At 44.4% G+C, this 23,042-nt stretch overlaps 1 protein-coding gene across 1 annotated transcript in view; it reads left to right on the forward strand.

The window, feature by feature from the left end:
* The window catches only part of SDF2L1 (stromal cell derived factor 2 like 1), a 49,697-nt gene extending 48,062 nt beyond the window's left edge, over positions 1-1,635 (forward strand). Inside the window, exon 3 of the mRNA XM_086942724.1 lies at positions 527-1,635. Coding sequence (XP_086798850.1) covers positions 527-811 — 285 coding nt within the window. The 3' untranslated portion in view covers positions 812-1,635. The remainder of the gene's footprint in view (positions 1-526) is intronic.
* Positions 1,636-23,042: the final 21,407 nt, after the last annotated feature.

Here is a 23,042-nt window from a genome sequence, read left to right on the forward strand (position 1 = left end):
TGTCTTAGGACTGTTTTATCTGTTGTTTTACAGGCAATGAAGTATTACATAATAATGATTGACTTGTGAGGATATGTTTTAGTCTAATTAATTGTAACTTTATATATATGGTAAAATGAATGGAAAGTTGTAATTTATTAGGTGAAACCGTTAGATGTGTTTATTAGCTACAACTAAAGGTACAACTTCTGATTAATTCAGTTATAATGTTTGTAAATTCTTAGGGCCGATTTCAGATATTTAGGGAAAGGTATTGTGCCTGTGAGTGTTTTAACCCAGGTTACATTGTTCTTGGAGAGACAACGAGAACTTCATGATCACGTACAGTTCACCTTTTTCATTCTGAGTTATTTCCTGCAGTGAAAGACACAACCAGAAGGTGCTGCCATGAAATATGGAAGTAGTTTTAATAGTAAACATCAACAGGTCTGTGGGAATGTGTTGAAGGCAAAATGTGTTCTTAGCTTATGAACTGGTGCGTGAGTTTATTGCCTATATTAATGATGATGCTCTTTTGCGTCTACAGGAAGTCAGCGCCTTTGGTGACAACGGGGAAGGAGATGACCTTGACTCCTGGACTGTACAGTGCAGCGACACATACTGGGAACGCGAAGAAGCTGTGCGCTTCAAGCATATAGGGACGGACGTGTACTTGACCATTACAGGGGAACAATACAGCCACCCCATCAGGGGACAAAGAGAGGTCCATGGGATGTCTACACCAAATGCAAACAACTACTGGAAAGTGATGGAAGGAGTCTTCATCAAGCCAAGCACTGAACCTGGGGCTGGGAAACACGACGAGCTCTGAGCACAACACACTATGGCATTGGAGATCCTTTTTTGCGGTTCCATGTTCATGGCTCTGTCACTGACCCGTCTTTCAATAGACTTCTACATTCGAGGACTTGCAGCACACGTTCAAATGTGCCAGGAAAGGAAGACACAAATTCTAGAGTGGAAATTTATTCTGTGGGGTTTTTTTTTTTAGCTAAAAAAAACTTTCTTGTGAAAATAGTTCAGAATTCGTTGGTGGTGGAGTTATGAAATTAATTACCCAGAGAATTCCAAATGTGAATTGAGACAAAAACGCCTGTTTTCTAAAGTCCAGGCTGCAATAAAACAAATGGACATGTTATTTTTAACCCGTTTTTTTTAGATTGCTTCATGTATGAGTAAGATGGAATCGGTAATATGATTTCAGCTGTTACGCTGGTTAATTATCCAAAATAACAAGAGCCCTGGGAAAGTCTTCAAAAAATGAGAAAATGTTTGTTCATCTGAGGTAGCATATGTTGACATTTGAAAGACTGCAAGAACCTGAAAGCCCCGTGCCTACTTGACAAGCACTCCTGCTTGTAATTTATGAAGGCAGTTGAGTTTTTATGGACTGGCATTTCGCAAATTGCACAACGCCTCCTGTTGGATAATGTAAATACGCAGGACAGGTTGATTTCGAATTTTCTGCTAAGTTTCACTTGAAGTGAGGCATAAGTGGGAACAAGTGCACTTTTCCACATCTCTGCCTAACAATTTAGCAACAGTGTCCCAAGTTCTTGTCGTGTTGATGAATTCCTCACAGCATTTGTATATATTGGATTCTTCTGTCTATTAAATAGAAAAGTATGATTTGAATGGACTTTTCATTTCCGTGTGTAAAGAATACATCTTGTGTTCCTTGTCCTTAATTTCAGCCATGGGTATAATTAACGTTCTTTCCTTTATACTCCAGCTTCATACTTGCTGGACCTCTAGCAAGTGACTTGGATCCTAACATATAGCTGTCGCCCCGTCCCATTCCTAACCTGTTTCTGAGATTCGCCTTTTGCTTGAAGGGAGTAGGTCATATGGAGTCTGAGATTAAGCTGTAAGACTGCCCCATCTTTCAGGAGATTTGTGGCCAGGTGTATAAATATCTTCACTAAAAATTCTGGTCGCAAAATGCGACCACTATTTTTGCAACCAGTGAAGATTTGTAAGAACTGACCTGTTACTAGTAGGTCAGTTCCTGAAACTCCAAATCCTAGTGGGCCGTAGTCTGACCTACCTTGTGAATATTAATGAGATAGTTTGCAAAATATGTCTCATAACGATTGTAGGCCATCACAGGATGGTGGCCTGCTTTGGTCAGCTGATCACCGTGCCTGTGATTACTTTTAAATAGAGCATACTTTTTTTTTTAATGCAGCCCATTTTCCTTAAGGGGAATTGGTTTGTGTTTAAAAGAATATATATATATATATATATATATATATATATATATATATATATATATATATATATATATATATATTCGACAACAGAGCTGCTCGTACGCTGCCTCTCACTTCGCAGTGCCAGTTAGGGTTGCAGCAACCATCCAGTAATCCATCAATACACCATTCCACAATCCAGAATGAACAGCTGCACACCAAGTGATTAGCACCAAGATTGTAATGTGCAAAACAACGCGTTTCAGCTATGAAGCCTCTGTCAAGTTTACACAATGCGCTCCACTCACCTAAGAAATATGCTGACAGCCAATAGACAGAGAAAACACTCCCCAATGATCGTGGTTCATTTGCAATGGTATTTTAAGTAATTCATTTCAATAAAAAATCCAAATAAATATGAAAACAATTCTTATTAAATAAAAAATCCACATTGTATAATTCATTGTGTGCAGTTAGGCAGGGTATAAGAAGTGCTTGATTCGTTTGTGATAAAGTGTATATGAATAAATGAAGGAAAAACAATAGCACTGCAGTATTTGGACCTAACGATAACACTTGCACACTTATATTTAACACATAATAATGTGTAAAGAGGGCATATAGGCATGGTCATAACTCCAGCAAGAGACATCTAGGCTCTAGGTGGAAATAAATGAGATTGCCCAGCTGGTGGTTACAAATGTGCATATACTTCTACCTTGACAGACTGCCCTCAGTCCCTGCCGTTAACTGCTCCCATAAAATGAGACTTGCGCCATCCCATAACTGCCCCAACGATTGATACCTGCTTTGATTAGTGGTATGCTCCGCTTATCCAACAAAAATGATGGGGTACCTGGGGAATTTCAAACTGGGGCAACCTCCGAGTAATAATCAACTGAAAGGACTTTCCTCATGTGGTCCCATACCTCCAGAAATGCCCTCAACACTTTCAACCGAACCTTCTTGAAATACTTCTGGTCCCCAAACTTATAAAGTCTTCCTGTCCAATCATATTCAGCAAACATGCATATGTTCTACCTCTACTAGAATCGTCAGGGAACCCCAGTAACATTCTGCAATTCCTGAATTGAAAAGAAAGATAATACAGATAGACACTTCATCATTTAGAGGCCCAGATGAAACTCCCTATCTGCCCCTGTATTGTATCGAAGCTACCTCTTGGAAAAGACAGAGGGATATTATCGAACTCGAAGATCAATGTAGGGAGGAGAATCAGATTCACTAAGTTTGCACTACCACAAAGGGTTAGAGGACGACGACCCCACCTCGATAATAACACCTCAATCTCCTTCCTTAACCGCTTCAAGTTACACTCTGGTACCATATCTAACTTCTGTAGAACTGAAAGTAGCCAGAGAATGCCCCTGTTATAGCCTCCATTCTCCACACAGTCTTCTGCGGGTTTTCCGTTTACAAAATAATTTTGCACGCATAGAGGTCCAGGTCTTTTAATCTTGTGATTCAAAAGGCTCAGTTCCTGTAACTTCCCATAATGCCTGCACCAGTGGTACTTTATCAAAAAAGAGCGGGGATAATGGGCCGCCCTGGTGTGTCCCTCGCAAGATGTTAGCTTTCTTAGTAAGACCTCCATTTACCAATATGTGTGCTCCTGGTGATGTGTATAGAGCCTTGACCGCTTCCACAAAACCAGAAGGAAATCCACAAAACTCCATCACCTCCCATAAATCGGCACAGTGCGCCCTATCAAACACCTTAGCCAAGTCAACGGTGACCATTTGTTTGGGATCTAAATTCTCAGTTGCCAGATCTATCGCAGATGTGTCAAATCATGCAGCTGCCGACCTGGCACAAACCCCTTCTGATCTTGGTGCACTATCTTGCTGACAACCCAGGAGAGTCTCTTGGCTAGGTTGCGGGTATACATCTTATGACCAAAATTGAATAAGGAAATGGACCTGTATCAGTCTGCTCTCCTGAGGTGTTTGTGGTTTCAGAAGTAGAGCAATTAGGGCATTGTTCCAAGATGGAGGAATTTCTGATGGCCCCGCTAATCGTAGGTTAAACTATTATTTCCTTCACTGCTTTAAAGAACTCCTTAGGAAAGGCATCTGTACCTCCCGCCTTCACTTTTCGTTTTTTATTGATTTGCAATATAATTACCTCCTCTGTAATATCCTCCAATATTTATTCTTCTCAGCTTGATAGGGATGGTACTTGAAACCCTACCAACCACTCCCTTACATCTGATGCCATAAAAGTGTCTCCCTCAAAATAAAGGTCCTCCGATATTTTATAGAGGCATTCTAATATTTCCTCGGAATCTTCTCACATCATACCATTATTATCCACTATCAGACTTTCAATGTAATCCCGTCCTCTATCCTCTTCAGCCTTCCAGGCTAGCAACTTGCCACTACTTTCCCCATACTCCTAATTAGCACACTTGCTACCATGCTATCTTGCCCTCACTCTACTCTCAATGACCTGAAAATAATCTGCTCATTTTCTTACCAGTCTCTTTCTAACTACTTCTGCACCAGCTCCTGGAGGCACAACGAGAAGCTCCCACTCTATAGCCACTAACTCCTCTTCAAAGCCCTTATTCTCTTCTCGTAACTTTCTCGACCTCTTCAACACTTGATTTCGCAAGAACCCACATGCCACATTGCCTTATGAGTCCCAGACTATCCTCTTGGTTTGCATCAGCCAGATAGGGTACCAATGCCAATTCTCCCCAGCACTATCTTGGACCCACTGAGCTAGCTATGTTTGTCTCTTACCAAACTGCTTGCTCTGTGCTCCTAAAAATCCCTCCTCCTTAACAAATCTATTCCAGCCTGACCCAAAGGCCTTTATTGTTCTCTCTGACACGTCCTTGGTTAACAGCTGTCAACATACACGCTCTGAGGCCTCTGTTTCTTGCAAGTTTAGCTTAACCTAAGTTTAGCTCAACAAGTGAACCTTTCTTTTCCCTTGTTTGCTAATACTGCAATAGGTATATTTGTCTTGTGCTTGCATGGTCATTCTATTTGTTATATATACCCATATATGGCCTTGTTCACATCTGAGGGTTTTACTGGTGACAACACTTTCTTCCTTATATAAGCTCTCCTGAAAAAGCGGGGCAGAAGAAGCTTGTTCCAAGACGTGACACTGGGATGTGCGTCTGCCTTGGCATGCCAATAAAAGAAGAAAGGTGCAAATACAGGTCCTCTGTTTGGGAGCCTGCCTGTGTCTGTGTTTTCCGTGCATCGCTCTGAGAAGGGTTGGAAGATTTATTACCCAACACAGAGCCCAAATTAACACTGAAGTAACACCTACTCTCGTTATTTAATGCATGTATTAGATCCAGATCTGACAGCAGCACTCTGTCCATTGTTCACCTACGGCTAATCTGCATTTTGTGAACAAAATCTCTTGCAAAATTGTAGTATGATTGGAACAGTGAACCAGAACATGTTTTGTCATTTAAACATTGGGAAGTAATGATGTATCAATTAGGAGTCAATCCTAAATACTCCGGTACTTACTACTATAAAATGAATTTCCTCTTATTGCCGAATCCTGTTTCCAAAACACAACACACAGATTGAAGTCTCATCAGATTCTTCAAAAACGTCCTCACCCCATAGTGTGTCCTGCTACTCGTCTCTGTGAAAATCTATCCATCACTTCATCCAAACATACATTAAAATCTCTCCAAGCTCTATGGATGATGGGAAACACATAACGGAATTCCACCCAAATCCCGCAGACGAAGAACATTGTCACAACTTGGGCCTTAATAGTACCCACAAGTAAACGTATCCTGCCCTTAAAGTCATCCAACCTACCTGATCTCCCTGTTTTTGAAGTCTACGGCATTTATGCCAACATTTTTCTTAATAGGCGCTACACCTTTGGTGGAAAGGGCCTGAACGGAACACATGACCGGGAAACAACCTTTACAACGCAACTTTTACAACGCTCTACCATTACAACGAAACTTTTACAACGCAACATCCATTACAACGCATGCATTTACAACGCATGACACTACAACACACACCACTACAACGCATGCCATTACAAAGCATACCATTACAACGCATACCATTACAACGCATACCATTACAACGCATACCATTACAAAGCATACCATTACAACGCATAGTACCCTTACACTATCCAACACTTACCCTACTGTTGCAGCCCCTGGAGTTTGAATAGTAATTTTTACCCCTACACGATCCAACACTTACCCTATTGTTGCACCCCCTGGAGTTAGAATAGTAATTTTTACCCCTACACTATCCAATACTTACCTTACATGCAATGTAATGTTATGCGTTGTAAATGTAGTATGCGTTGTAGTGGAATGCGTTGTAAAGGTAGTTTCAAAGAATTCGTTGTAGTGGCATGCGTTGTAATGGTATGCGTTGTAATGGATGTTACGGTGTAAAAAATGTGTTGTAAAGGTAGGCGTTGTAAAACTATGCGTTGTAACATCATACATCCCACATGACCTGATGAACCCATGGTGGACCACTAAACAGCTATTTACACTCCATTACCGAAAGATGTGTTTCATGCAGTGCTATAATGTGAGCAGGCAATTCTTCAAGTACTGACAGACCAGCTCTATTTTCTTCTGCCTCAAAGACTGTTAACATTCCATGACAAAATCGCCACCCACCCACCTACCTGTGCCCATCGAAGTCAACTCTGACTCGACTGCTGTGTGACATCCACAAGGACATTTTCCCCCATTCACCTTTCCCCCAGTTTTAACTCTCTAAAACCCCCCCTATGAATCTTCCTCAGTAACTCTCTCACTGTAACAGTATTCCGCTATGCCATTTCGAGCTCCACCTTGGGAGGAAAACAACATGTTTCAGGAAAAACTGTGCCAAAACCACCCCTACCCATAAAAAAAAGCTAAAAAGAAAGCTGCGAGAAATGGAAAAACAAAATCCAATACAGGTAAACAAATTTAGTCGACCCAAAAGAAAACACACAAGGATAAGAGTGCAAGGGAGAGCAACAAAGATCAGGACAAGGAAAACACAGTTTTTTTGAAAAACTTTATTCATACCATTTTTCAAGTTAAACATAGGTACAATCGAGCATGTTCCATTAATTGTAACAATCCAGGTTGAAACGAAAAGAGCAGCACGTGCAGCAATATACAATACATCTCGTATACTACAGTGATATCTCGTAGGTTCAGGAAAGGCCATACAGCAGGGTCAGTTACCATACAATGATGCATACCACGGTCATAATGGAGACGGGATGCTAGGTGGAGATAACATTACTTCGCAGCCCAAAGCATTGTATTAGACATATGTACCCATCCCCTTTCCTCATTAGCAGTGCTATATTCAGCATATTTCCATCCACAATACTCTCACACATATCACAACGAAGATATACAGCACTAGTCTACGTCATTGATGTTGTGCCTTCTTCAACCCTGTCCTCCAGTATCCCATCTTAGAAGGTAAGTCTGCAGAGGCCCCCATATATCTCTCGGCCTACATGCCATTGGTTGTTGTTCAGCATAGACGGCATTTTGTTCTTGACAATAAATAACATCAGTTAACCAGTCCTTAAACTTTGGGGCTCTCCCTCTTCCCCAGCGACATGCCAGCCTACATTTCGCGAGAAGTAAAGCAATGTCCAGAAATTTCCTACACTATTTAGGTATTTGCATGGGGTAGCCCAGTAGCATAATTAGTGGGTCCCTAGCCATCGTGACTGCCACCATGGCCTGAAGGGCCGTATGCACTTGAGTCCAATATTCCCATACAGCAGGACATTCCCATGCCAGATGAATAAATCCTGCTCCTTCTGCCCTGCATCTTTCACATCTATCATTATCCGACAAGTGGAATCTGAATTTCTTAGCCGGTGTGTAGTAGAGTCTTTGCAATATCCTGTAGTGAATGACCTTAAGCCTGCAGCTAGCTGAAATGTTGGCAGTAATACCACAGCAATATCTCCATTGTGCCTCAGAGACCTCTTTGCCTATGTCTGCACTCCAACATGCACAAGCTGTACCCACAACTCCTTGGTGCTGTGTCCTAATATTACTATAAATACTGGAGACCAGGTGCCGCCCATCCGTCGAGCACAGCAGGCTACATAGCGGCATTAAGTTCTCCGGTTCCGTTGGATAGTCCGGCAAGACCTCTCTCAGACCCTGTCTCAGCGGTATATAATAAAAAATCTCCAAGGGAGTGGGTCACACAGCCCCAAAAAACTGGTCCTTAGTCCGAAGCTGCCCCTCCAAGAAAAGATCGCCCCATGTAGCTATCCTAAGGCGCCGACACATTGTTTGGAAGCCTGTTTCTTGCAACAGCACCATATTGGGATGGTAAGTCCGTGGCATTCGTGCCGTGTATAACAACTTAACATGTAGTAATTTCACAATTCGTCTCCAGGCATCAATTGTGCACGACACTGGTAGGCGGTGTCTCTATGGCCTCAACAGGGCCATGTATGAATCCATTTAGGGGTAAGGGATGTGCCACCTAATCCTCCACCGCAATCTGCGGCATAAATGGCGCGGATGCCATCAAGTGATGGGCATAATGGGACTGCGCACTCATATAGTATACTTTGAATCGGGTATATCAAAGCCTCCTTTATCGTAGGGCTGAGCAAGTATTGACCAATTAAGCCGTGGTTGCTTACCACCCCAAAATAGTCGAATCAGCTCGGTCCTCAATGTTTTAAAGAAAAAAGCGCCCGGGTAATAAGGGATGTTCAGGAATAAATATAGAAATCGTGGCAATATCACCATTTTTTATAAGCGAAGCTCTGCCCGCCATGGACCAGGGCAATGAAATCCAACGTGTAACATTAGATGTCAATTTAGTAATTGCAGTGCCATAATTTAGTCTCAGCGTCTCCTCTCTATCTCCTTGGATTCCAAATAGCGGAGATCCGAATGACACCATTCCAGCGGGTAATCCAACTGAAACTCTGGTACTGCAGGTGTAAGTGGGAAGAATTGTGACTTGCCCCAGTTAATTTGTATTCCCGACAATCGACCGAACACCAGAAATTCTCGCAACAAAGGATTGAGATTGTGTTGAGGGTCTGTAACATAAAGTGTCAAATCATCCGCATACAACAAAATTCCAATTTGTCGTTGAAAACATTTCTATCTTTATGAAGTTGCCGTATCCGACATGCTAATGGCACATCCGCGATCGCGAAAAGAAGGGGCGAGAGTGGGCACCCCTGTCGGGTACCCCTTGTAATAGAGAGTGGAGCGGACAGGTGCCCATTGATAAGAACTCAAGCAGTAGGTCGGGTGTAAAGCAACTGGATCAATATATAAATAATTTGGGAAACCCCATTCTCTGCAGGATGGCAAATAAGTAGTTCCATTCGACTGAGTCGAATGCTTTTGTAGCATCCAAAAATATCGCGGCAACTGGGAAATCAGGGGCAATAGTTTGAATTAAGGAAAAGAGTGTTCGCAAATTATGATTGGTGGATCTGCCAGGTACAAACCCAGCCTGATCTGGGAGTATAATTTTCGTCATGAGGCGGGACAGGCGAGTAGGTAATACTTTAGCTAAAATTTTAGCATTACAGTTAATCAGGGACAGCGGGCGGTAAGAATCACATACTGTGGGATCTTTCCCTGGCTTTAAGAGGGAAGTGATTACCACTTCACGCATCGAGCGAGGGAGCACCCCTATCTCCAATGACTCTTCAAACACCTCTCGCAGTACGGGGGCCATAATGTTTATGTAGCATTTATAGAATTCTGCAGGTAGCACGTCGGGCCCTGACCCCTTCCCATTCGCAAGTGACATTATTGCCTCCCTAATCTCATCTAATTCTAATGGGGCGCTAAGGAATGTTCTGTGCACATCGCTTAACCAACATAAAGCAATATCTTCCAAGAAATCCACAAACCGCAGCTCCCCCGCACTCTGCGCTGTGTATATTCTATCATAATGCATCATAAATAAACCCAGAATTCCCTCTGTGTCCTGGCATGTCCCACCTTCTCGCCCGTTAATTTCCAAGATAATGGTATTAAACCGTGGATTTCTAGTAATTTCTGCTAATGCCTTCCCTGGCCTCTCACCCTCACAATATCTTCGTGCCACCCAGTGCTTCCCTCAGAATTTAGCCTCCCTCGCAGCCTCTGCCTCATACTCTGACAGTTTAGCCCTGAAGTCTTTGTGCACCCTCTCATCCCCTCCTCGCACCATACATGTCTCCAACTCCTTTAGTTCACGATCTAGGGTACGTATCGTTCTTTGTATATCCCGCAAAAACCCCAAAGCTTTTGGAGATGCAATACCCATGGACCGTAACCTTAAATGCCTCCCATACCAGTTCGACACTGTCCACTGACCCCTTGTTACGAGGAAAGAACTCTGCAATCTCCTCACTCAGTTCTTTTTTGAACACCTCATCCAACAAAGCCGTAGGTTGTAATCTCCATGTTTGCCTCGGTCTATCAAATCCAGGCACCCGCATCTGTATCAGAACTGGGCAATGGTCGGAATATGGTCTAGCCAGATGCATAGCCTTCCCTATAGCTGCCCTCAGCCCTCGTGAAATTAAACAATAGTCAAGACGGGCCCACGTGTTGGTATAAGATGTGAAGTGTGTCCCTTTTCTGAGGGTGAACAAACCGCCAGCTGTCAAGTAATCCTCCTTCTTCCATGTTACCCTGCAGGACTTCTCTAGATCGCCTGTTGTACTGCGCGGATCCATCTTCTCTATCCTGACTAGGCACCATAGCAACATTAAAATCTCCCCCCCCCCCCCCCATATAATGTGCATCGAACCAATGTTTACGACCCGCCCCCACAGTGTCGTGAAGAATTCCGGTGTATCGACATTTGGGGCATAGAAATTCACAATAGTGACCGTGTCAGATCGCAACCGGCCCCACACTACAACAAATCTCCCCGATGTATCTCTGAATTCACCTACAACCATGAATTGTACAGACTTCTTAATCAATATGGCCGTACCCCTAGCATATGAGGAATAGGATGAAAATAGCCTTATCGTTGCCCACCTGCTCGCAAATGTATGATGTGAGTGTGTTTCCTGCAATAGCGCTATATGCAACTTATGCCTATCTAGGTAAGACAAAATATTCCTGCCTTTCCTTGCATCATTCAGACCCCGTATATTCCAGGACAGTATCGTTATGGACGATTCACTCCCATTTCCTGCCATTTGGTGTCAAATATATCACAACACATTCCTGCAACATGGCCAAGTGCTGTCCTGCCTCTTCGTTTCATTACATTCAACTGGAGCTCAATATGTACCGTAACCCTTAGTATGTGATAACTTGTCCCCCACTCCCCTCCCACTGACGCATCCCAATCATGCCAGCCGAACGCTTCCTAACCCCTTTCCCCCCTTCAAACATCTCTAAACCATGGATCAACAGGGGTACTCCCATTGGGGCGATCTCCCCAGGTGACACACCCTATCCCTGCTAATAGTCTGGGAACCGTCTGCTTTTATCAGTTCCCTAGGACCAGCAAGGGTGTCTGACTATGGTCACTGATCATGCTACATCCCCACCACCCCAATATTCTTAAACAGCATAGCACTAACATATGACAGCTATACAGTACAACAATCATTATTATACGTTACAGTATGCAGTGGTACGGGACTCCTCTCATCCAGTTCTCAGCGCCTTTTAAATGTCTGCGCTGCCGCAGAGTAAGCCACTGGAGCTCTGCACATGTTCATTCAACATCCGAGATTAGTGTCTCTTCCGGCTCATCTTGTTCCACGAAGGCCTTCTGACATCGCTTCAACGTTTTCAGGAACTTCTCCACAGATTGCGGCGTCGCGTGCACGGTTTGTTTCCCCTGGTGAGTGATTCGCAAACGCGCAGGATATAGTAAAGCATAATCGACCTGTTCAAGCCTAAGCTTCTGCATCACTCCGTTGAACTTTCTCCTCTCCTGCAGACGTACCGTGAAGTCGGGAAATATGGTAAAGGACACTCCCTCGTAGTTGAGTTGTTTTTTCTCCCTCGCTATCTTCAAGACCGCGCCTGGGTCGCGATAATTTAGAAGTCGCGCTAAGATAGGTCGAGGAGGTGCTCCTGGAGGTGGCCGGGGCCCAAGTGATCTATGCGCCATTTCCACTATAAATTGGGCAGAGAGTGCTCCCTTTTCAGTGACCGCCAACAGCATCTTTTTCACGTATTGCTACAGCCGCCCCGTATTGGTGCTCTCGGGCACTCCTAAAATACGAACGTTATTGCGGCGACTGCGAGCTTCAATATCCTCATTCTTGGTATCAATGATTCTCATTAGCTTGTCCATTTGGGTCACCGCTGTTTTCAATTGTTCAGTAACGTCTTCCGAGTCTGATATCTGCTGCTCTGCTTCTTTGAGCCATGTGTCGTGGTGTTCCAACTTGCGTGTAATGCTGTCCATACGGTTCGTGAGCGTATCCACTTTTCCCGCAATGGTCGCAAATCCTTGCCTCATTTCTGTGAGGATAGTGTGCAAATCATTGGCAGAGCCAGTATTCCCTTCAGTCGTCTCCGGAACACCACTCTTCCTCCACCAATGCTATTTTAGGGGGGTTATTTTTTTTGCCTCAAAGGTGAGGCGCGGTTGGTGGGAATCTAGTCGGCCCATGTCGCTCCGCGCACACCAGGCAAGCCAGTACCCAGATGTGTCTCAGTATCAATCCGTAACTGTGATTGGCAGCAGTTTCACGCAGCTTCACATGTAAAAAGTCTTCCAAGCGCTAAACCAATGTCTCTCAACCGCCACCGTAGTTATGTAACAGGTCGACAGTAGTGCATAAGGTGTCGCTGAATGATGCACGTAATTTATATCACAGCCCCCTCCGTTATCAATTGCTGCAGCGTCCTCAGGGCTCCATCAAAGTAAGGCCTTCACTTGCGGTGTTTAAGCCCCCCTCATCAAGCAGCGTTCCTGTAATGATATCGTCCACGTAGTCTCAAGTTGCAGCACCTTGTGTCGTTGTCGAGCTTGTTGGCCGTGAATCGTATATCATATGCTGCTCCCGATTCAAACTACCACTTTGTACAGTTCTGCGAGCAGCGCTCTATTTGAATGTCATCCCAGGCGAAGAGTCTTAGTTAGGTATCTGTAACCTGTCCTAGGGATGACGCCAATCTGTTCGAGGCACCTAGCTTGCACTCCTGCCACTGCGGGTCTCAAATATGCTTCAAACTTTACTCCCCACCAACCCGGCCTGATCGTCACACTAGCGCCGCCACTCTCCTGTAGCGCCCGCCTGCCGCCTCAGCGTCCACTCCACCTCTCGTATGTAGCGCTGAAGGAAGCTGCCATCCATCATAGGGCCCTCTCACTCTGCAGCATGTGAGCCAATGCCACGCAGTCCCACCTCCGCCTCCTTGCCTGATGTTACGTGCCACCACCACTCTCTGCTCTGGGTCCCAGGCCGGTCTGTCGATTCTGAAATGGCCGCCACCTGTGTCCTGTGCTTTTCGCCGCATCAATTTATGGTCAACAACCCTATGCGCTGGCTCTCTCTCAGCAAAGGCACTGCTGTGTAATTAATCCGGGGGTAATCACCGCTGTACCTGTTCAACACTGCAATCCCCGCCGCGCGGGTGAAACGTTACTCTCCTCCTCGCGGCCTTCCTACCACGTGGGGACCACGGTGCTCCAGTCACTGCTGCTCCCTGCTCCGCGTTCCATACAGGTTCCGATATCGCGCAGCAGGCAGACTTTCAGCTGTCCCCAATACTGCAATCGCCGCGGCACAGGCAATTCGCTATTCCCGCCTGAGTCACCGCAATACAGGCTTTCACGAGCAGTGTTCGATGATGTAGCAGAGGATCTTAATGACAGGATAATTGAAATGTACTGAGCCGGACAGCGGGAGTATCACAGTACAGCGGCCATTCCGCTCGTGCGCCACCTAGCGCCCCCCAGGAAAACACAGAGTTAACCTCTGGAAGAGCCGGCATCTTCCTGATGAGGTCTTCGCCCTGCTCAATGCACCTGACATTATGCATGTGATTGTCCTACATAACTTTGAGTGTGGCCGGAAACCTAAGCTGGACCTTCGCTCCCAGATTCTGCAATCCCCCATCTTCTCGCTTATCTCCCACTGCTGCTCTGTGGCTCTACAAAATTGTGATCTAATAGGTTGTGTAAATCCGTCCATTTCCAGCTTTGTTTGTTTTAATGCTCAGCCCAAGATCTGTTTCTTTATATTATATGATAAGAAGTTGACCAACATCTTTTCTAGGCTTACGTCACCCCACTGACTGTTTGAAGGGGGTGCTTGTGGATCCTAAGTATCTCTCTTTCCAGATCCACCTCTGGATTACCTTTTAGGATCCTCTCTCTGAGGAGTAAATCACAAAACCCTTCAGATTACTGCCCTCTAGCATCTCAGGAACATTAAAGATCCTCATATTGTTCCTCCTGGAGTGATTTTCTAGGTGTTCCAAGTCCTCCTCTAAGGTTCGGCTCAGTGATTTAAGAATCTTTAAATCAACCGAGTTTCTCTTGACCTCATGGTCCAGCCGCTCGATATTGACCTCAAGGACTTTGGTCCCCGCGCAGACGTCGTCCAAATTCACCTCAAGGGCATGACATCCTTCCTGGATGTCTCTCCGATTAATTTCTGATGAGGCAAAGCCTTTCTGCATCTCTTGATGCAAACCCAGCAAGATTTGTTCAAGTGTTGCTGGAGTACCAGGGCTTTCTGCTAGGGTCACTGGAGGTGTCCTGAAAGTCTCTACTTCAGTCTGGGCCTGTGCCAGAACCTGTACCCCAAGAGGTGTAACATGCAGGTCCAGCTCTTCCTCTCTTCCCTACTTAGTGGCTGATACGAGTTTGCTGTTGGGACGCCGAACCCCATCCTGCCACAAAACTCTGGGACTGGGGAATTAAATGCACACAACCATGTGGCTCAGATGGTGTTCCCATAGTTTCTTGCCCAAGTTTGGTTCTAGGAGTATCAACACCGGGGAGTGGGGTCACTTTGGCTCGGGAAATCTTGAATTGGCTCCTTCATCTGTTCTCCCCCGGCCTCTTTTGATTGCCTTTATTTCTTGCTTGTATCCTAATAAATGAGCTGACAGATTGGGTATTCTTGGGATTCGTAGAGGCAAAATACAGATTGCTGTTTTTGATACTGCTTTCCAACATAAGGTCTCTGGCTCTCCCCCTTCCACTACTTCCTTCCTCTCAAACAATACCCTTTGAAGAGGATCTTGCAATTCCTGCCCCAGTTGCTGATTTGTCAGGTCCAGTCTGGTAGGTGGGTAACCTTAACTTCTTTTCCTCCACCATACCTTTGAGCTAGTGATGGGCCCCCAGTAAACCGGCTATCTTGTCAGATACTCCCTCGCACCACCGCCCTTTCCTACACTTCCAGATATGGCATACACCCACTCTGGGGGTCTTGCCTACCTGAAATGCGATGACCCATCCTGCCCAACTGGCCTCCCCAGCATCCAGGGTCACATCACCCCAGTCATGTAGCGTGGGATGGGGGCTTTACCACTCCCTCCTGTCTAGTTGCGCTGGCAGCACCAGCCTGTCGAGCAAGCCAACCATGAAACCTTGCGTTGCCTCTTCCTACGTTAGCACTGGGTTTTACAGCTGACGGTAAACTCCATTGTCAACGCTGCTCCTCTGCCACACAACTCCATCAGGATAAGCAAAATTCCTGTGGGCATGTATCAACCTCTCCTACCCAGGAGCGGCTCTTCAGCTAAGGTGGAGGAGCTTCGCCCCACTGCCTTCTAGCAGGAAAAAAAGGAAAAATAATGATAATGACGTAATGTTATTATCATTTTATTTTGTCCTGCTACAGCCGCTTGCGTGAGGGGGCGAGGCAGGGCTACAGAACAGGGGAGGAGTGGCAGAACACTCCTTAAGTGCCCAATGACTGTTAGGTTGGCCATCTCAGGCTGCCCAAAGCAGTCATGCGCACTGTCCTTGTTCTCCATTCAAGCTGCATTACAGCCTGCGTGGAGAACATGCCCACCCCTCCAAACCCTGGCTGAGCTCCGTGTCATGGTAATCAGGCCAATCACAGGTCAGGAGAGCCTATTTGCGGGTTGCTTCCTGTTCTTGTAGTTGGCAAGAGTAGGAGCAGAAATGCCAGACCGGCGAGAAGGTAACTGTTGTGTTTTTTTTTAAATTGTAACCCGTGCACCCCCTATCGAACACCCCCGCCTGCTCCACAACCCGTGCGCAATGCATGCCGCTGCTGCTCCAAAAAATGAATGTACATTTCCTGTGGATCACCGCGCCTTCATAGCCCATGATCCAGAGAAAACATCTAGTCTCCTGAGGTAAGGCACTGTATCAAATCCGCAAAGGCTCCCCGGCTTGAGCTCGCAACCGGTGTTGAGGCCGCCATGTTCCCCCGCACCCTCAAAGCAAAACAGGATCACTGAATTCCATCATATTGGAGCCACAAAATATAGAATGAGTATTCCACATTTCTCTTCAGCAATGGCCACCCTTCTAATTTGGGCTTCAGTGGTGGTGTGAAGTTTTGCACTATGTTGAAAACTTCAGAGATAGTTTTTGTATCACGCCTTGTTTTCTACATATCGTACATGGTTGAATGCTGGTGAAGACCTGCTTCCTCTGATGAATTGTGACTTGTAGTGACGAGAACACTTTGATACAGATGAGTGACAGTCCACCAAACTGTTGGTACAGCTAAATAAGATGCGTTTACTTTATTGATGATTTTCTACTTGGTTTGCATGCTCTTTCCCTATATCAACTTTGCGTGTTCCTGCCACCTGGTGGCGGGACTGAAAAGTACTCTACCTATATCAGATATATAACGGTTTTGCATGTCTGTACAGTGCATGCGGGTGTCATAGTGGTACTCCCCCTTCACTCTGTCTATGCATAAACTTACCAGTTTGCTTTTGTTAAAAGGCGGGGAAAGTTTTCGGTCAATGTCTGGTAAAGAGTTTTTATAACTTTTATCCTAGGGTCACGTCCTGGCTCTTTGCCATATTCAAGTTTGTGGATTTCAAAGTGTTTCAGATGAGAACGCGAGCTGCTAACATGTGTCTGCTTAGGCAAACTGGCTGTGCAGAACTCAATGGCTAAATTTAGCACCTCTTCCTGAGCCTTGAGAGAAAAGTGTCACCATTACACAGATGTGTGGAGAGTTCCACCAATGCCACATTTGCCCTAAAATATTGTGCGCAGGCACTGGATGGCGAATGGGCCCCCACAGAGTAAAGAAAGGATAATATGCAATGTTTTTCATCTGACAAGAGTAGCATTAGCAGCTGCTTGGCTGGCATCATTGTCTCCAAAAGAGAAGAATAGTTGGCAATTAGTATGCAGTTCTATTGTTCTGTCAAATTAGAAGTAGAAAGTGGACTTAACATCCAGATTGTGTGATGTTTCCTCAGTTACTGTGGCATGGGGAAGAGGAAAATCTGGGAGAACAAGAATGAGAGAGCATTATCGTTCAGATGGGTCTTTATCAGTTACTTTGGAACAAAGGTGAGCTGTGTTGTCCAAACTATCTTATCTCCAGTTGCGGTTAAGTCTTGACAGTTAAACACCAGTTTGAGCCAGATGGATGTCACATAAACACATAATATGATCCACTGAGATGGCTTGTTGGTTGATAATCTTCTCTAGTTCTTGGTGGTATAATTTAAGTATTGTGACCTTTTAACGAGATGTGGCGGATGATTCATTGCACCCTCCAAAAATTTCAGACATGCCTAGGTATGCATATGTTAGCTTCTAAGAAACCATGTACTCTAGTTGCACGACTATAGGTAGAGTTGCAGACACACCTTTACATGGACAGGTGGCCTTTCCTCTGAGTAAGGGGGATGTCAGCCTTTTGAAGCAGGCTGAGCAGGTCTGAAATGCAGGCATGGTGAGGCCATGTTGGTACTACAACTATAAATCCTGGTAATTCAGAAGTCAGCAGAAAGGCATATAAAACTTCCTGTCCAGTCCTTATGAAGGGTTTCCCCCGATCATTAGAAGACAAATAGGTTAAAAATGTTACTCAAGTGAGTGGCAAAGACTTCTCTGGTTGGGTAACACTCAACTTGTAAATGGGGTGAAGAACTGGACTACCACTCCTGGTCAGGGGGAGATGCCTGCTCAGGAGGTCCATTTTTGTAGTGATGATCTCTGTCATGTGAGAGACTGGTAAGCACAGTAGGTCAATTTACACAGAGTTCATTTCCATATTGCATAGATGCAGGGACTTGGTTTCCTTTACTTAATCATGTAGACAACTGCTGTGATATTGTCTTTGTAAATCACCTTCACTCTGGATATTGACTCCAAAAGAAAGCGCCAGTGCCTTTATTTGGAGGGATAACCCTGACTTGCACCACAAGCCACGGACACTTACAACTCGACCCGTATGTCGAGGAGTTGGTGGTGACCCCACGCTGGCAAAGGCACATCCAGTTAAAAGTTATGAACATTTGTCCACGACTCCAGGTCGGTGAGTGGTTATCCAACAGATGGTCCTAGTGTTTTAGTGGTTAGAACTCCAGGGAACAGATGGTGTCTGGCATGGAGTCTCCCTGTGTATGTAATTACCAGGATGTCAGTCCCACTGGCCATGAGTGGCTGATAGATGCCACCCTCTTTGGAGATGGAAAACACTTTGCCAGGATGATCTGAATCATCTTGTAGGTCACCAGGGGGAATTTGAAGGTGTCTCACAGAGAACACAGGGTTGCAACCTCCCAAGACTGCTGCAGTTAAGAGTGCACCAGAACTGCTCTTGGGCAGTCCTTCTCCACACCGTTGACTGTCAAAAGACATTTGATGGGACTGATTCTTCTGCGTTTATGATTGGACATCCCTTGGACACTAGTGGAGCCTTACTTTTTTTTCGAGATCTGTGGGGCTAACTTGTTGGTGGCTGATACCTTTCCTATCTCTTGTGGCGCTTGTATGTTGTGGGACAAATGATGTATGCAGATATTAGGTGAGTCAGGCGTTTTACGCGTTTATATATTGCGTTTGAAAAAACTTTACAAACCTTTCTACAGCCAACAGTGAATCTGGAGCTGCATGTTGAGGATGGGGCTGTAAGAGCAGTTACCCCCTGGGGATCCTCGGGGATAGAATAAGAGCGTGATCATTGCATGCTATCACATTTATACACAATACGATAACCAACAAGATGCCAGAAGCTGTAGATGGAATGAAAATACTGTTTAACAACAGTATGCTCGATGAGTTGCAATATAAAGTAGAGAGCAGAATGGAGTATGCATAAAAAGGTGACAGTTAAAATAATGAATTTGGATGCACAACTTGTCGAGTGTAATCTGAGAGAACAGGGATAAGTCAAGGTGAGAAGATGGTGCTTGGAAGAGGGGCTCAGTAGGAAGAATTACTAGTAAAAGAACAGCAAGGGGAAGACAGAAGTAGATAAGTTAAAAAGGTTGTCTGATAAGTGTGATGCATAGATTCAAGTATGACGTGTTCTGTATGCTTTGTTTATATGTTGGTGGAACATGAAGATTTTTTGCCTTATCTGGAAAAGTAACGAGTCTCTATCTCATTTCGATTGCAAACACATTATTTTTACAATACTGAATAAGGTTTAAATTGCTTCTGTTTTTGGGGGGTTTGAATTTCGTGCACTCCAGGGATTCTGTAGACTTCTCATCTTTTTATGGTTAATAGGCATTCAGGTCTGTTTCGGAATAATGTATCTTAATGCTTCAATTGTAAATGTTATGCTTGCTTCAAGCAGAAGCCATAGTAAGTCTTTGAGAGCTGGGGTGCTTTTTTTTTATTGCAGACAGAGGTCTGGGCACTGTGTACAGCACTGCTTTGATAGAGTTTAACTAATTGACTGGACCACTGATTAGAATCGAATTTTTATAATCAGATGTTGGCCAATGGTCCTGAAAACATTAGGCTGAAGAAAGAGTTTTATTTTCATGATCACAAATAAGGTGGCTCTGCCTTTAGGCTGCGTTCTTTAGTGCGCCAGGCCATGATTGATTGAAATCAAGTCACGTGCCCTGTGATTTTACCTTGGATGATAGCAGAAGAAAAGTTTTCAGAAGTGAATGCAGTCATGCTTGGTTCATTTTTTTATCCTGTTGGTGCTTGATTAAGGGCCATATGTATCGAGCAGAATTGCATTCGCAAACGCCAAAATTTGCTGAATTTCAGCATTTGCGATTGCAATTCTGCCAAATGGTATGAGGCAAATCTGCGTGCAAAATAAGGAAACGCAAATTTTGCGATTCCTTAAATGCAATGTAAGAAGTACCAAAAAAGTGCAATTTGGCCTTAAGGAATCGCAAATTACCACCAACTTCAATTTTTTTTTGCATTTTTCACAGTGCAATTTGAGCACATACATGCCCTTGGGGCATGTATGTTCTCCACATGTGCACCCATGCTTATTTCAGGGGTGCAACAGGGTGTCCTTTTGACACCCCTGCACCCTTGAATTTGCATTCTTATTTGCAATTCGCTAATCGCAAATTGAGTGTCTTCCCATTCATTCCTATGGGCCTCTAGGCCCATAGGAATGAATGGAGAGGTATTCCTTAATTGTGAATCGCAATTTGAGATTCACAATTAAGGAATATGTAGGATTCGCAAAATTTATTGCAAATCCTACATACATAGCATTTTGCGATTCGCAAATAGCGATTCGCAAAAAATTGCTATTTAAGAATCGCAAATCAAGATGTTGATACATATGGCCCCAAGAGAGATCCTGTTTTCTGTGGACATAGTTTAAATAAATAATCTCCATCCAGTATTAAATCTTCTCCAGACATGCCTTCGTAAAGCTTGAATGGAAGATACTTTCAGAGGTAAACGGGTTAGTTTCCATTTTGATGGATGGCTGCCGATCATAGCCAAACGTCATTGATTCTTTAACAAGGAAGCGAACTAGCTCAATACTACACCCCCAATATGTATGTGGTGCTCCAAAATCTATAAGAACAGGCTGTGATTGATTCTTTCAAATGGCCCTGGCAACTCCAAGTGGCCTATCAAGTAGGCAGCCTGTTTGCTCTTTCCTCCACTTGCTCTATGATAGCTAACTGCTTGTAGCTGTTTTCTCAGTTGTACCTGGTACAGTTGGGGGCTGGATTCATTCACATATATGGAGGCACAATGAGTAATTGAACCTGCCTTAAACATGCTTGGATTGTTACAGGGACTACTATCTGAAGGAGCAAGGATCATCTCCAGGGTGCAGAGTTCTGAAGTCACTTGGGCAAACCATGACTTTATTCCTTGGCTAGAAGCAGGGAAGGAGACTTGTGCAACCTCCCAGTAAAATGGGCCTGCAGCGCCATGGCCAGAAGGAAAGAAGGGTACAATGCTGCACTGCAAGAGTGCCTTGGTGCCCATGTATCCAGGCGAAGAGCTGAACTTGGCGGTGCAGTGGAGCTCTCAGGTGTTTAGCGCCACTGCTGTAGATCATAACCATTGGATCTAGCTGCAACAGATTATTCCTGGGGTAAAAAAGAGAAAAGGCCTTGCATGCAGTTATTTTCACCTTTTCAGGTTTGCCGAAGAGTGAGGGTGAGGGTGATGTCCACATGGGAGGTCAGTATGGGTGCCTTGCTACCTTACTGGCAGTAAAGCTGAATGATCCAGCACACCGTGGTAAGGACTGGTATTTGCATATTGACTCTTCTTTCTAATAGTGCAAGGGTCAGTGACATGCATGGCTGGAAGATGGAGAGTTGTAGTCTAAGCTGGAAAGCAATGATAGCAGGAAAAAGAGCAAACATTATGGAAAGATTCAAGAAGCATTGGGGTCCATGCCCAGGAATGGAGACTCCAGTTCAAATCCGCATTGTTTTGTGAAAAAAATGAAATGGCAGAAACTCCTATAAACGCAAGGAAGGATTGTGTCCTGCATGACACACTTGAATACACGGAACTCGGCCCCCAACCTTTGAATTAACACCTCTAGGTGATGTTGTCCACAAGGCTGAGACTAGGAATAAGCCAGGATGTAAGACAATATTTCACTCTCATCTGCAATATTGGTAATTCAGCTCAGCTCAGCCTTGAGCTCAGTCCACTGATTTTCACCATTATAAATCTGCCTAGATAAAGGGGTGTTCTTAGGTTGCTGAAATGTGTCTTGCTTCTCTGTCTGAAAGCGATGCTGCTGTACTCTGCTGTGTTGCTAAAGGGAAAAGCAAGTCCCTTTGGATGTTAAGAGTTTCTCCGCATACATGGTTCTTTACTATTTAAAGAACAAAAGTGACTCTGCCATATTCAAATGCACATCTAATGAGAGAGTTTCCGTATACATTTATAAACAACAAATAGTAAATTGGTTGCTCTAAGTTACTAAACCTCCCAGCCACTTGGGGGTATAGTCTCCTGGGAGAACTCTAGGAATAAACCTAATCACACAGAAGAGTGCTGAGGCACACGTCAGTTGTCCATACAGTGATGCTAATACGTAGCAAGAGAATTTATACAAATGCAGTCCGGAGTAACTTTTCTTCTTTAAGGCATGGAGTTTATAATCCAGTGGTTTCACACAAATCAAGCACAACATAAAATGGAAACATGCATGCTTTTAATAACACAGGCAGAGCCTATAAAGCTCTCACCAAGCAGCAACGAAAAGATGCTGCTGGGAGTATGTAGCTGAATCCAGCAAAGTCTGACCCCATAGACGTCCTCACACGCGTAATGAGATGTGTTCTAAAAACAAATATATAGAAGGGAAAATAATAAGCAATCACTACTCAAAGTAAAATAACCACTAGAGTTGAGAAAACACAACAATTGCCTCACGGCAACAAAATTAAAAAAAGGATTCATAATGTGAACAGCATAAAGAATATAATAGTACAGAGAAATATCTCTTCAAATG

The sequence above is a fragment of the Lissotriton vulgaris genome, chromosome 11 (genome assembly GCF_964263255.1).
Source record: "Lissotriton vulgaris chromosome 11, aLisVul1.2, whole genome shotgun sequence".
Lineage (NCBI taxonomy): Eukaryota > Metazoa > Chordata > Amphibia > Caudata > Salamandridae > Lissotriton > Lissotriton vulgaris.